Source organism: Tympanuchus pallidicinctus, unplaced genomic scaffold (assembly GCF_026119805.1).
Source record: "Tympanuchus pallidicinctus isolate F22 unplaced genomic scaffold, pur_lepc_1.0 scaffold5, whole genome shotgun sequence".
Lineage (NCBI taxonomy): Eukaryota > Metazoa > Chordata > Aves > Galliformes > Phasianidae > Tympanuchus > Tympanuchus pallidicinctus.
In genome coordinates, this window is record NW_026294769.1 from 55,793,332 (window position 1) to 55,808,746 (window position 15,415).

The 15,415-nt window shown below is 41.6% G+C and overlaps 2 protein-coding genes across 5 annotated transcripts in view; one reads left to right on the forward strand and one right to left on the reverse strand.

Moving 5' to 3' along the window:
- Positions 1–7,519, forward strand: part of SPAG1 (sperm associated antigen 1) — a 36,780-nt gene extending 29,261 nt beyond the window's left edge. Inside the window, exons 15-19 of the mRNA XM_052704111.1 lie at positions 518–659; positions 1,586–1,712; positions 3,936–4,100; positions 6,231–6,602; positions 6,746–7,519. Coding sequence (XP_052560071.1) covers positions 518–659; positions 1,586–1,712; positions 3,936–4,100; positions 6,231–6,602; positions 6,746–6,877 — 938 coding nt within the window. The 3' untranslated portion in view covers positions 6,878–7,519. The remainder of the gene's footprint in view (positions 1–517; positions 660–1,585; positions 1,713–3,935; positions 4,101–6,230; positions 6,603–6,745) is intronic.
- A 5,284-nt stretch (positions 7,520–12,803) lies between these two features.
- RNF19A (ring finger protein 19A, RBR E3 ubiquitin protein ligase) overlaps positions 12,804–15,415 on the reverse strand; it is a 57,795-nt gene continuing 55,183 nt past the window's right edge. For all 4 annotated transcript variants that reach the window (XM_052703814.1, XM_052703817.1, XM_052703816.1 and 1 more), the window contains one exon: positions 12,804–15,044. In XM_052703814.1, the coding sequence (XP_052559774.1) occupies positions 14,354–15,044 (691 nt within the window). In that variant the 3' untranslated portion in view covers positions 12,804–14,353. The remainder of the gene's footprint in view (positions 15,045–15,415) is intronic.

Below are 15,415 nucleotides of genomic sequence, written 5' to 3' on the forward strand. Positions count from 1 at the left end.
CATTAACAGAATATTGTTGATGTCTCACTAACCCCAGTGATGTGATTGTCACTGTCAGTTTATCATAGACATTGTGATGGATTGGTTTCTTGCAGAAAGAATATTAGGTAACATAACGGCCTTTTTGGTGTGATGGTGAAGATGTAGAAGGCTTTTAGTGCTAATGATTACATTTCTACTGCTGTAAATAAAGCCAGTATTTCAGTGGTTCATCCCTCTGTACCACAAAGAGCAGGTTGAGAGGAGAAGATGAAAGTAGAGTTGTCTGTTGCATTCACATTATTTTCAGCAAAAATAGTTACCTTGGTGTATTGAAACTTATGTGTTATGTCAGATGCATGTATGTAGGTTCATACCTTTCTTAGAGCATTGGGAAGATGTGGGACAGAAATTGGAATGTGCAAACTGATAAAAATACTCCAGAAGGCAGGCAGTTATTCTTGGTGTGGGTAGATGATTCAGTTACCTGCAATGAACTGACCTGCTTACATAACACTGTGATCCTTTCGTTATGCAGGTGAGAAAGCTGAGGAAAAGTTCAGGACATTAAAAAGCGAAGGGAATGATTTTGTGAAGAAGGGTAAATATGATGAAGCTGTCAATAAATACAGTGAATGTTTGAAGTTAAATACCAAGGACTGCACAATCTACACTAACAGGTAAAGATCTAAAATCTAACCCCACTTTGTGGGACAATGACACTTATATTTTCACACTGAAAATAAGGATTTTGCATCACTTCAACCTCTTTTGTAAAGAAAAGCTTTTTTTTTTTTCCACATGATGAGCATTTCTAGTAACAAAATTGATATTTGGTTAAACCACGTTGTCTTCCAAGCAGAGCAAGTATTAATGTCAGTGATGTTTATATAAAGATGTTAAGATGTCTGTAAAGTAACCGAAGTAAAAGTTATAATTAACACAGCATTTTGCAGAATTTTGTGAGAATATTGACTTGATATTAATTACAGACTAAGGTGCAGTTGCAGTGTACCAAATAGGGAGAATAATAATGTAGAGAAAATGTGCGTACTGAAAAGATAGAAGTAGAAGCATCGTCATACAGCAGCATTATTTTAAAGGTTGACCTAATTCTTTGGCATAATTCTTTATGCTGTAATCTTGTCAGCTTCCTCAAACTAAGAAGGATTTTACTAGGCCCAAACCTGAATAGAAGACTTCCAAGTAATAATTAAGTACAGAAAATGGTATTGCTTATTTAATCTAGAGCACTTTTTTACTCAGAGTGTCTGCATAGAATCTGTATTATATACATCACTATACTATCATATTAAGCTAAAATAGACTCTGCTTTTAAAGTACTTGTATACCTGCTTAGCTTCAAGCATTACTCATACCTGAATTTTAACTGGAATTGGCCCTAAGTCCATCCAGTGATGTCATTAATACTTACTGATTTTGATGTATTGAAGGAAGAAAAGATGTACTGTAAGGGAAAAACAACAACAGCATATTGATATTGTGTGAAATACTGTAATAAACATTACAGAGAGTCAGATGCTGAGGGCATTATAGTACACTAGAATTTACTTATATTGCAGTGTATTCTGTTTTTCTGTGTTAGAGCTCTCTGTTACTTGAAACTGCATAAATATGAAGAGGCTAAGCAAGATTGTGATCATGTTCTTCAAATAGAAGATTCTAATATTAAAGCTTTTTACAGAAGAGCACTAGCATACAAAGGATTACAGGTGAGGAAAAAGAACATGGCAGATATCCTTAAGTACTTCTAAACTTGCTTATCCTCTTCAAAGTCAATCATCAGGTAATTAAGTCAATGAACATAAGCAAAGTATGCAGTGCTGATGATGTATTACTATGTAAAGCATTAGGCATATATAGAATATAAATATTTTTTGAACATAAAGATCTGCACGTTGATTTACAATAATTTGAGAAAAGAAGGAATATTGGAATAAATAAGCTTTGAAGAAAGGCAGTTAAGCAGGTTTAAACTCTGTTATAATGTTCTAGTTTACCCCTGTGTGTCCCAGTCTATTTTTTTTTGGCAAGGTGTTCACTATATCTTAGCTGATTACATACCGATTCTCTTCAGATCTGCCTTCATCTGTTCAAACTAAAATCTCAAGCTGTCTTTTGGCACCTGCACATATTTGAGTGCTTGTCATATTAAACCAGGACTCTAATTATCTTCATTCTCTTCTACTTTCCTTCTCCAAATGCATTGGAAATCTTTGTCAGTGATTTCCTTTCTCACTCTGTGGGCAGTGTGAGGATTCAGCCTTTCCCTTTCCATCAGCACACTGAAGTTGTTGTCATCACATGAGGCACGGCGCTCATGGATTCTTTCAGAACTGAGCACCTAGGGACTCTCAAGATGGCCAGATCTAGGGATGAGGGAATGGTAATGCTAGGGAAAGCATTACCATAACAGAGGTGATCTAGGACTGACAAATGACTTTGTAACAAAAGACAGTAAGAGCCAGATGCATCTATTTTGTCAAGATGTAACTTAGCTGGAAGGTGTTGTTTATAAACAAGTATTTATATCACAAAAGCTGCAGTGAAATTTAATGATTTTTATGCACTCACTGAAATATAGTTAAGGAAAGATCAGGATAAAGGTGGTACTTGTTTGCTGAATTAGGCCTGTAACACAGGATATGGGTCTGGACTGTACCTCCTACACCCGATAGCCCAGGATGCAGTTTAAAACCTAGGAGAACTGGTTGTTTGCTGGCCAATGTAATCACTGTCAAAAGTCTGTTCTGGAACCTCATTTCTCTGTAGTTGTGAATATTGAAATGTTTCAGCTCAAATACAGCTGTTTGCTGAAGGAGGCAAGCTGTCCCCTTGCTGCATTCATTTGCACAATTCTGATTCTTTGACTCTTCTTTCATGATACAGCAAACCTTGGTTCACTCGCAGACTTCATGCAATTTCTCTGCGCCTGGAATGCAATTAATTGGTATTGAACAAAATATTCTGGATAGAAAAGAGAATGTCTGTCTTTTGCACTGGTGGTTTCATAACTGTTGAGAAGCTGAGGAAAGATGTCAACTGATGATGCAACAGAGGATTGCTTTTTTAGGGTTTGTCTTCTGTGATAATATGACCCTTAATAACCTTGAGACGCTGATTGAGAACAGAGGAAATAGTAGCTCCCTCACTTTTCTGTGCACAGTCTTTTGCTGTCTGCTGTTACATTTACCCTTATTTTCAATATTCAGCCCCCAGGCTAACTTGGTTCATTCCATGCGGTTTTTCAGCCTTCCTCAGAACTGATGCTGCTCTGAACTTTGTCTCTCCAGAAAATTTAATATACAAATGCATAATACTGAAAGTCAAATCTTGAAATGAAAGCATGAAATAAATGACAAGACTGACTCTGGAAGAATTGTGTCCTAATGTCACTCTATCTTTGTATTGGTCCTTCTGTATTTATCCTAGAATTCATCATCATGTAATCTCAGTCTTCCCAAGTATTACCAGGAATTTCTTTGTGTGTCAGCCCATTTGAGATGAGCTATTGAAATGGTGCCCAGGAAGTTAAGGCATAGTTTTAATTTAAGTTTAATTAGGCCTACTGTCAAAGTACACAAACTGCTGAAGGAGTTGCATTGAGAAGATATTAAAGTGTTAATTATAGTTAAAAGCAGCAATCTCCAGTAATCTGTTTTCTAACACAGGGAAATGTTTTTTCAGAGCATAAATTAATTCATACTATATATATTTAATATGAAAGTATTTAGACAGAAAGTATTCAAACTCATCCTTGGCTTCCTTTTTTTTCTTCCTTTATAAATTAACACTGCATTTAGATTATTTTTGTCTACTTAATGTGAAGATTTCAGCATTTCTATTTCTCTTAATAGTAAAAGACAGTATGATAATTGTAATTTATTTTTCCCATGGTGTGTTTATGAAAAAAAAAATTTCCCTTTTACTTACAGAACTATCAAGCCAGCGTCAATGATCTCAAGAAGGTACTTCTAATAGATCCAAATGTTCTTGAAGCAAAAAATGAACTAGAGGAGATAACCCAGCTGCTCAGCCCCAGCAGTGCTGCTGTCGCTGACTGTCAACAAAAGCAAAGGAAGAAAATAACCATACAAGAGGTATATCTGTTCATTTTTACAAGCAGGCAGTACAGAAGCCATACATTTGCAAATATAATACCAAAGCATTTGGGTTTTAATTCTTAGCTCTACACCTGCTTTAGGCAGAGTTGTATTTTTAACCTATTGGAGGATGCTCACATACAATGTGTTCATCATCCACTCTGTTCTGCAGTAAAGCTTTGCCTGCTTCGAGATGCATTTGAAACCACAGCAGAAATGAAAAAAGTACATTTAGACAGCAAGAAACTTCAGCATGTGCTCCTTATAATCAAAGACTGTTTAGATTTTGAAATAGTAATTCTACAGGATATGGCTGTCCAAGAGCAGCCTTGCTTTTGAAGTCTGAGCTATTCTGGCAACCTCTGGCAAAGGTTGTCAGCAACATGCCAGCTGTTCTTGTGCTGGTAGTAAAGCTACTGGTATGAAGGATCCCTCCTTAAAAAGCAGGTGGACTATCATAGGTGGACTATCTGCAGAGTCTGGCAAAAGAAATGTGTGATTTAATATTATCTATTGGATCAAAATAATAGCTTTCCACAGTTTTTTGAATTAAGTAGTGAAGGGATTTTCTCAGTCACCTGATGTTTTCAATTGTAATTTCAATAGTCCTTTAAGAATGTTTTTTTTACCCTTCCCTGTTTAAAATACATAGTTTCCAGTCTATGCTATTAAACTGAGACTGTAATTTGGATTGTGCAATTTCAAAATGATGGTGTAATGGAAATGGTGGTTACTAACAGAGCAACAACTTGTTTTATTGATATATTTCCCAGTGTCACAAGTTTGTGGGATTTGATGTAATGGTGTAAGCTGGGAATAGTGTTAGTTAAGCTGTGAGTTGTGACAAAGGGACTGAGAGTGTTCAGAGGAGCTCTGGGCAGTGAATGCAGTGTTTGGAGATGACTACATTACCAGCAGAGGTGATTCTTGCAGGGCTGGGGCAGGAAGCATTGATGTTTGCTGTTGTAATTGCTGCTGCCACTTTAAGACACCATTCCTTGTCTAACCTACATGGGAATGCCATGAAAGCAGTATGCAAAGAAAATGAAGGAAAATGTAATTAGAAAGAGATTTATCATTATTATTCCATTTTAATCAAGCTATAATTTTATAGAAGACAGCTAGATATCTCCCTTGATACTAAGGATTATTTAAAAATAAAGCAAAAGCTCTGTAAGCCCAATGCCTGCGGAAATGACTAAGCTTGCTCCCAGCACAGCACTGTAATGTGTAGTGCTGCATCTTCAGATTTTCAAAGGCCTGACATGAAGTTTTTGGAGAGACACCCTTTTCAGTGAGGTGTAGTGGTAGGTTTGTACTGACTCCACAGCTCCTAAAAGTTTGAAGCGGACTTTAGTAAAAGTAGTTACGTAGTTGTAAATGTGGCTGGCACTGCAGCAGGTTGTCCAGAGGTGTGGTTGATGCCCCATCCCTGGAGACTTTCAAGGTGAGGCTGGATCAGGGCAATCTGATCTAGGTGTGGTGTCCCAGTTCATTACAGGGGAGTTGACTAGATGGCCTTTAAAGGTCCCTTCCAATTCTAAGGATTGTATGATAGTGGAACTCAAGGCTAATTTTCTAGCAACCGATTGATGAAGCTCTGCACAGAGCAATCTGTACAATCTGGGGAGAAGTGGCAATGCAGTTGTTAGACCATGATGAGCCTTCTACTTCCATGGCAAGTTACAAACAGCAACCTGATGCAACTGCTGTGTGCCTGTGCTATTCTAAAGTCACAGCAATGAAATAAAGCTGTAAATGAAAAGTATGTGGAAACTGAACTTCAGTTCTGCTTAAGTTGTGTAACTTCACATTTAAAATATGTATTCCAATCCCTAGCTCTCTTCCAGTGTGCTTCCTTTGTCTTTCTACAGTGGAATGCCAGGCAGTGAGAAGAAATGCAAAATACAGACTTTTGACTAAGAAACCTTTAAGGATAAACAAGGGTTGTACCATTCTGGGGGGAAGAAGGACAAAGAGGAACAGAGGAGCCTTTATGAAGAGTAAAGCCTTTAAAGAGAAGCCTTTGTGAAGAGTGAAATGCCAGCTTTAATTTAGCGATGTTATTGTTGAATGTACACGTGCCATGTATGGAATTAATGATTTGATGCCATTTCTTTTGTGAAGGTAACTGATGAACAGGAAGAGGGGCAGCTTGTGACATCAGAAGACGTTGTGGCTGGCGATGTCTGCTCTGAAGAAGTTGTTCAGAAGAGTGTGCCATCAAAGGCCTGTGAAAAACTGACGATTTCTGAACCATCCAATGCCTATGACTTTGGTCAGATTGTAAATGCAGTGAACACCAGTAAGGATCAGTCTGCTTGTGCAGATCTTCTAACAATTACTGATCCAAAAAAACTGCCAATGCTGTTAAGTAACAAGCTTGAAGGAGAAATCTTTTTGATTTTCATCCAGTCATTGGAACATTACATCCTTGGAAAAGATCCTGGCCTTGTATATCAGCATCTTTTCTATTTGAGCAAAGCAGAAAGATTTAAGGTAAGAACTTAGGTTAAATGAGTACTTCAGTCAAACAGAAATTTAGGAGTTTCATATTTCAGTAGGAAATGATTGCTGTATTTCTGTCAAATGCTGTGATTTTCAGTTGCCTGTGCTGATTATAACCTAATCTGTTTTCTCAGGTGGTGTTGGCTCTTCTCAGCAAAAACGAAAAAGAACAGGTTCAGCGACTGTTTGCTTTGCTTGCGGAAAACCAGAATCATCAATACTCTTTGGAAGAACTTGACAGCCTTAAAAAGGTGTATGAACTTTAAGAACTTGAGGTTTATTTGTGTGGTTAGAGCTGTTAGTTGTAAGATGTCAGTACAACTCTGCAAACACGCATGGGTTGAAGTGGGTCTCTACATGGACTGTCTGAATTCTGTTTTATTTTGACAGCATACACGTATTTAAAACTTGCTGCTCTTTTTTTTCTTTTTAGTTGTATACAGTTTTAGTCTAGAATTTAACGCATGTCTTTGTGTTCAGTTATGGAGTTCGTGTTTGGCATCCTGATTTTGTTTAGACATGGAAATATCTATTTTGCATTTATATATAGCATGAAATACCTTGGTGGTACAAAGGAAATATGCTTTCAGTCATCACTTGTTCTATCACTTTGTGGGTTGTATGTTCTCGTGGTAAGGAAGCACCTTCAAGACAAACAGATCCATTAACGATAGCTTTGCTATAAACAATTTACAAGTATAAACATTTTTCAAATAAACTGCACAGCCCATCTGTTTCTTCACCCCCCCAGCCTGTACAAAACAGATGTAAATATTTTTGGTGCTGTACAAAGATGAATGAATAATATATTAGCTTGTCATGGAACACTTTGGCTCAAAATAATTAATTATTAACTAAATGGGCATGTTTTTTAAATGACAAACGAGTAAGTTTTAGTTCACAGAGAATTTTGTTTTCTGTGTGCACGGAAGGATTGCTAGTTTGCACAGCTTTTAAGGGAACAAATGGCTGCATCTAACAATTAAAATGTTTAACTCCGAGTCTGTAATCAGATTACTTAAAATACCAGCTATTGCTGTTTACAGACGAATTCATGAGGCTAAAACTAAGGCTATTTGGTGGACCAGTAGGGTTTTTGTTTTCTTTCAGGCAGTACTTCTGTTTTGTATTTCATTGTGGCAAAGCTCCCATTTTCAAGATGAAGCATTAAAACTTTTCACATGCCCCAATGCCTTCTTTGCACATTTAATATAAATTATATCATACTCACAAGTGCTGCAGAAGTATCATCAAGGATGTTGTTCCAGTGAAACCTTTTCTCAGGTTAATTAAAAAAAATAAATAAAGGTCTTTTTCCTGAAAAGTACAATTTCTGGACTCTTACTTTTGCTTCAACCCTCTTTGAGCTTATAGTTCTGGTGTGGTTTTTGGGTTTGGTTTTGAAGTAGAATACCAAGAATGAAGTTTTTAATTGCTAAAACACCGTTAACACAATTGATGGGTTTTGCTCTTAAACATCCTCTTCCTGCGAGGCAGCTGTGTATCTGAGAGAGCTCTGTACTACAGCCAGTTGCACTGAGCCAACAAAGTGCCAGGCTGCTTCATTCTTCACAAGGGCCAGGTATTGGTGGTCATTAACTTCTACGATGACAATCTCAGTCATTTTAACTGTAGCTCTGTATGTTCTGGGGTTGGATGGGGTGCTGGGCAGCCTGATAATGGGCACTGGATGAGTGGCAGCAGCACCACCAGTGGCAGGGGGTTGGAACCTGGTGATCCTTGAGGTCTTTGCAACCCAAGCCATTCTATGAGTCTATGCGCAGTTTAGAGTTGAGTGTATTTATCATAGAATCATTATGTATTTAGAAAGACAATACCTTCTGAAACTGAATTATTTTACTAAATGGGATGATCTTGCCTTCTGTAGCAGAAATACAGCTTACTGCATTGATTAAACGTATTTCTCCTGTGGTAGATTTTCTTGTTTCTGCAGGAAGAGTTTTACAACAACGAGCCAGTTTTTAACAGCAATGGAAATAATCCTGTTACGTTCCTGTCATGGTGAGAAGATTTCCCGAAAGCATCAGAGAAACGCTGAACGTCAGATGAAACAGAGGCAGACTCAGTTTGAAGCGGAAATGACAGAGAGAGCAGCTGTAATTACCTCTTGAGCAGAAGTTCTAAATGAAGAACTGCAGCAGTGTCTACAAACGAACCCGCTCTCCGGCTGGCAGGGGAGGGCCTGCACCAGCTGCGTCACAGCTTTGTATCCCTGCCGTTCAGAGGCAGTCAGCAGAGACTGAATAACAAACGTCCCCTCATCTGAATAATCAGCACTTTGCTGGTCTTGTAAAGGGCAGAGATGGGCATTAGCCCCTCTGTTCAATGGACAGCGATGAGGGGGAAGAGTGCTCTAAGGAGAAAACTTAACCTTGGCCTGCTGCTGTGGAAGGAGCAGCCAGGGGAAGTGTGGTCCCTGCGTGGCAGTAAGCACAGCAAGAAGCAGAGTGAAAACATTATCCAGTGTCTGCACAATAACCAGGCATGTGGTGAGTGGTTAAGTCAGGGATGTGAATCCCTTGCTGTAGTGCAAGTGGAGAAGTAGCAGTTTTCTCCCCTTAAAGGAAGACTGCTGGGTAAGGAGTAGAGCAGGCCATGGTACACTGCTGTTATTTTGTCCCTTCCAATGTATTTTTGAAATTTTAGTGAAGTCGTATCCAGGTAAATGGATATTTAAGGCAAGAGGTGCTATGAGGGATGAGTGGCATCAAGTGTCTCTCTGCCAGGGCCTTTGACCACTCCTTTCATTCCTTCATAGTGGCACAGAGAGCAGAAGCTGGCACAGGCCATACTGGAGGACCACCCTGCCAAGTGGTTTTGGAACCAATGAAGCCAATGGAAGTTGTTCCCACCATAAAACTCTAAAGAAAACAAAAGGAAAAGGGAAAGAAGAAACAACCATCAAACAGGTATTTCCTCCCTTTTATCACATTAGAAGTAAACACATTCTCCATTCAGTGCTGAGGACTACAGAGATGTATTATTAGGCCACAAAGACACTCCCAGTTGAGGTGGCTGTGAATTTTATGGCTGTGTTTTGAAGACAGGATGCAAAAATGGTCCTGTTGTAAAGCTGAGTCAATAGGACCCGGGAAAAGCAGTGCTGGGTCTTGGCTGCTCACTCTGTGCCCACAGCTGTGATTTAACCTCAGCGCAAGGTAGCACACGGTGCTGCTGGCACCTGGCTGAACCAAGGACCTGCCCCTCCACTGGCCTTGGAGGCCAGACCCCTCCCTCCAGGTGTGTGCTCTCCATCACATCCACTCACCTGCACTGCATGAGAACTTGCTCACAGTGGCACCCAGGGGAGTTCATTCCAGCTGCTCTTGCTGTCAGTGGGCCAGCTGTCCGTGGTCACAGACAGGTGCAGGCAGAGCGCAGTTACCTCTTCTACAGCAGGGAGGGATGGTGTGGATTGTGCTGTTGTATGGCTATAGAAGCACAGCCAGTCTCAGCCAGGTGCTGCACGTCTTGCTGGCAGAACCCCAAGTCTTTGGACTTTAAGAGCAGGTCAGTATCTCAGTGCTTGTTCGCAGCACACCTTCAGCATCTTTGAACTCCATTTGAGAGCTCCTTCCCCTGGGGCACGCTGATTAATTGACACTGCAAATTTCACAGAACAAAACAACCCCTCATCTTCAAAGGCAGGATGGGGAGCAGAAACTGGAACGTTCCTGCAGCACAGGAAATAGCTCAGAGCCACCAGCAGCTCCCAGGCACTTCAGGTATAACCTGATCGGCCTCCCACACAGCATCCAGCCAGGTGCCACAGCCAGGAGCCTCCGATGGCACCCCAGGTGTTACGCAGGAGCCACGATGCAGTTGAAGGAGCCCCACTCCCTGTGGCCTGCCCACCTCCATCCAGTGCATGAAGCTATTGGAGCAGTAACTTCACCTGAATTGGAGGACAAGGATGGGGGGCAGCTGCTCAGCACACAGCCCGCAGGGTTCCCTCCCAGCAGCAGGGCTGATGTGCTGCCACATCAGCTTCATTCTTGTGGCAGAGGACACCCAGCAACAGCCCAGTGTGGGGCTGCTCCTGTATGCTGAACTCCATTTTGTCCAAAAAAGTGATCTGCATGTTCTGTCCAGGACTGCGTTCAGTATATTTTCCAATCACATCTTAAGGACGTGCTTTCATGCCCTCCAAGAAACCTTCCCACCTGCTACACTGCTTCTCATTTCATGCCCTGATGGGACAGCTTTGGGGCACAGCAGGGTAGCCGGCATGCAGCCAAGCCCAACAGCACACCTCCACTCCCTTCCACGGGATGACCTGGAAACTCTTCATTCAGTGTGACACCCACTTCCCCCAGGCTGCTACCTGTGGTAATATCCTTTACCTTTCTTGCAACCAGCACACCCCACGCTCCCCACCCCAGCATGCCTGGATGGCTCCACACACCGTCACCTTCTCCTCAATAAACCTACACTGCCTTCCATCAATACACGAGCAGAGCCTTTGCTCTTTTATAGACTCAAAACATTTCAATGCCACTTTAAGTTTAAAACATGAGACAGCGCCATTTGGACTGCGTCACATATGAGAAGATACAAAATGAGTCAGCAGTACAGTGCTCTGCTAAAACAAATTCTGCAACTCTATTAACTGCTTTAATGTGGAATATAAAATTAACAAAGGTTATTTCAGAGCAACTGAAACTGCTACTTTCTTTTGATAAAGCTGCTTTGCCAGGAAAAAGAGAAATAATATATTTTCAATTTCCTGCACAGCAAAGCTGAGGTGCTGAGAGATGAAATCAGATTTAAATTCACAGAACAAAATACAGCTCCAGTTCCCAGCTGCAAGCATCAGGGGGCATCACTGCCCCTTGATGTGCTCTCGGTGTTCCGCAAGCAGAGTGGAAAAAGCCAAAGGAACTTTCGGAGCTGCAACAACTTTATTGCTATTGCACGAGGCAGATTCAAAACAACCGAACCAGATGCCAAAGAGGATGTTCACAGCTCCTGTTCTACAGCAAGGTGCAAAGAGCTTCTGGCTTAAAGCGGCTTGAGACAGAGGTCACAAGAGATCATGCAGAAATTGAACTAACTCCATGGTTTAGAAACAGTGTGGCTTTGAAGTACATCCACCAGCTGGACTGCATGTGGCATGTAACAGAACCATGAGTGATTCAGCTGAGACAGTGGCAATTTACTCCAAATTCACCCTCCTGCCTAAAGGAATCAGTTAATATTTCAGTTCATGACCATTACAGAGAGCTTCTACACAGGGCTGAAAAATTACATCAGGATTCCTGCACTGGTATTGAGATGAGAAGTAAATGCTTCACAGAATAGTAGAGGTTGGAGGGGACCTTTGGGTACCACCCAGCCCAACCCCCTGCTACAGCAGCTCCCTGCTGCAGTCGCACAGGAGAGCATCCAGGTGGGCTTTGAGTACCTCCAGAGGAAGAGAGTCCACAGCCCCTGTGTGCAGCCGGCTCCAGTGCTCTGTCACACTCACAGCAAAGCTCTTCTCATGTTCTACTTTGTACCCACTGCCCTTTGTCCTGTTGCTGGGCATCACCAAAAAGAGCCTGGCCCCGTCCAATTGACTCCCACCCTTCAGACACAAGGATTGATGTGATCCCCTCTCCGCCTTCCCTTCTCCAGGCTGAGCAGCCCCAGGTCTCACCCTTTCCTTACACAGGAGATGCTCCAGGCCCCACCTCATCTCTGTAGCCCTCTGCTGGACTCTCTCCAGTAGATGCCTGTCTTCCTTGAGCTGGAGAGCCCAGAATGAGGCACAATAAAATGTTTAGTTAATGCTCACCCTATTTCAACACATCACTCATCAGAGTACTGTAACAAATAGAAAAAAAATATCCAGAATGAAGTGTGCACACACCCAAAAATGCCCAACTCAAACCTTCCCACTAAATTCAGAGTTCACACCTGCTTCCAATTCAGAGCATCCAATGACAGAACTGCCTCTGTGCCTCGCTGCCATTTCCAGGATACAGTCTGTTTCATTCATCCTCATTTCTATCCTCTCCTTAAGCATCCACCATTGGAAACGTTTCAAAACACCAGAGCCAAAGGCCACCAAACAAAACCAAAATCTGGGGCAACAGAAGATGCCAGCAGTCGGAGCTGGACTGTGTGGAGAGCCGCCTGAGATCCGATGCGTTCCATAAGGCCGCCTGCATGCTGACAGGACCACTCAGCTCAGTACTTAGACATTTATTTCAGATATGCAGTTTACACGCATATTACTGAGCAAAACTGAATTGCAAATATACAAATATGGTAACAAGCATTATCAAATGATGTAACTGGCACTAGTGTTATAAGCATTTAATGAAACTGGTGAGGATAAGTCATGGAAGAGAACTGCAGCACATGGCGTCTTCTTTTCATCCAACCCAACTCCCAGTAGCACCATAATGGCAATACATTGAACACAAGACAGAACATTGGTAACTGTTTTTCTGATATTCACAACTTTTTTCCCCTCATTTTTTAGTGATTTACATAGCAAAAAGAAAAAACAAAACAAAACAAAACATTGGACAGTGCAGGCGCTTTGGCCAATTTCAGCTTGTGTTTATCTATACATCTTCCATATGCAAAAGAAAAATAAGCCAGCATGTCCAGAAGCCATCGTGGCAGCGGGGCAGCCACTGCCCTGCACTCCGACTCTGGGACTGAAGATGCACGTCTTGCAAAGAGATGTCATGTAAAAGAAGTCATTCACGAAAGCCTGAGTGAGTCTTTGGTAGGCTAATACTTTGTTATCATACAGTTATCTACCAGTCATTTATTCGCTAGGATTCTCTTTTGTGATTGAAGGTGGCCAAAGAGGACATTCTGGAAAACACGACAGACAAATCCTCCAACGACCAGGCACTTCACACCCAGTCTTTTCCAAGGCACCAAGAATTGACGGGGCACCGCTTTTCCCCCTCACGAAAGGTGACTGCATCTGCTTTTCCACGATGCTCATAAATCACTGGATCATTATCTTACAGGTTTTACACAACGCAGAGCAGCCTTATCTGCTGCACGGTTGGTTGCGTGAATAAATAAGTGACCCCACTGCTGTCCACAGGTGATGTCTCCATTCCAGCACGCATTAAGTACCAATTTCTTCTAAGTGACGTAACACGCCACAGCCTCGCCCTAAGTGTGCACGCGAACGCTTCTGACACAGGGCCACATCACCTGGAGCTACACGATCCATTCCACATGCATTCCAAATACTGTGCCCAGTTATAAAACAAAAGATCACTATGGATATTCACTGCTGAAAGATGTTTGTAGAGGCCTCTGCAAAACTTCTGCTTCCCTTCGAGTTCATGCTAGAATGGTTTTAAGTCAGAAATGCTCAGCTAACACCCATTTATCCCACATCTCCTATTTTTTGAGCGAACAGTGCAGGATGTATTACTTATTTTAGCATTTATCATATCAAGAATTACCCAATTTTTTTCTAAATACACCAAGTATATGCTTTCAAGCAAAGTTGTGGCAAAAATAAAAAACACGGACGTATTTGTACTGCTGTAATGCACTTGTTAAAGCCTTCATGTCCCTTCACATGGCTCTAAGATCCATATGAAGTATTCTGCCTTAACATACAGGTATATAAAACGCAGCCGTATCAAAACCTTGCTTCTGCCGGTCACCTGAAGCTTACGGAAGCCGTCGCATGTAATTAAACCAGCTTTCAGACAGGGTTCATTAGTGGTAAATACATTTCTGCAGCATTTTTTGGCTTAAATTTCAGTCTGAATAGCAGTGCTTAATTCCGCAGCACGTTGTGAATGGTTGTTGTTTGCTTCTTTCAGAGTTTCATCAACACCCAGAGCTACATCTGTTGAAGATCCGTTAGTAATGCTTTCCTCAGCAATGTAACTCAGCTGCTGAACATCAGTGCCTGCGGCTGCTGCAACAGGCACCGGGAATCCGCTCGCCTGTGGAGAGTTTTCCAAGCGATCGTTTTCCACCTCGGGGAGAACACTGACTGTGGTAAAGCGAGTGTGATAGTCGCTGGAACCGTGGCTACAGGAAGTTTTCATACTTTCCATATCTGAGCAACTGAACTCAGAAAAATGACTCGAGTGAGAATCTGCTACGGATGGAATACTATCGCTAAGAGAGGGAGAGTCAAATTCACTGGAGTTTGTGCTTTGTTGTTCCAACAGCTGAGCATCCATGTCCTCTCTTGTCTCATTTATCTTCATGCTACTCTTCTTTCTCAGCTTACCTTTACATTTTTTTCCTGCTGTTGTTTCTTTGGACCACTTGGTGGCACTAGATTTACTTTCTGGCACGCAGGCTGATGAACACGCAGCATTGCTCCGACCTGCAGCACTGCCATCATCAACACTGCTGCTTCCGCTGTTGTGTCTGAACTTGGCTGGCTTTGATTCAATATCCACTTGCACTTCCATGCTGTTGCCTTCCCTGCAACAAGAATGAACCTGGTGTAAGCAGCTATCTGAAACAAGCCAGGCGATACAGCAGGACAAACTCCTGCAGCTTTTCAAAATACACTGCAAAAGCAAGTGAGAGAGACGTCGCCCGTTTTGGAAAAAGCATTTAACCAAGTAAGCAGCCCAAAGAGAAGCAGACACTCTGAAAATGAAACGCTTTACTGAGCTACAGAGATTGTCCTCCTCTTTGGAAGAAAGCTTGGCAAATACAAGCAATCACGTGTAATTCCATTTCTAACCAAAAAATTGTTTCTTTCTTCAAAGCTTTAACCAGAACTGCAGAGGCACGCTTAGGGTATCCTTTAGTAAGTAAGGCTTAATCTTCTCTTTTCACATTTCTCT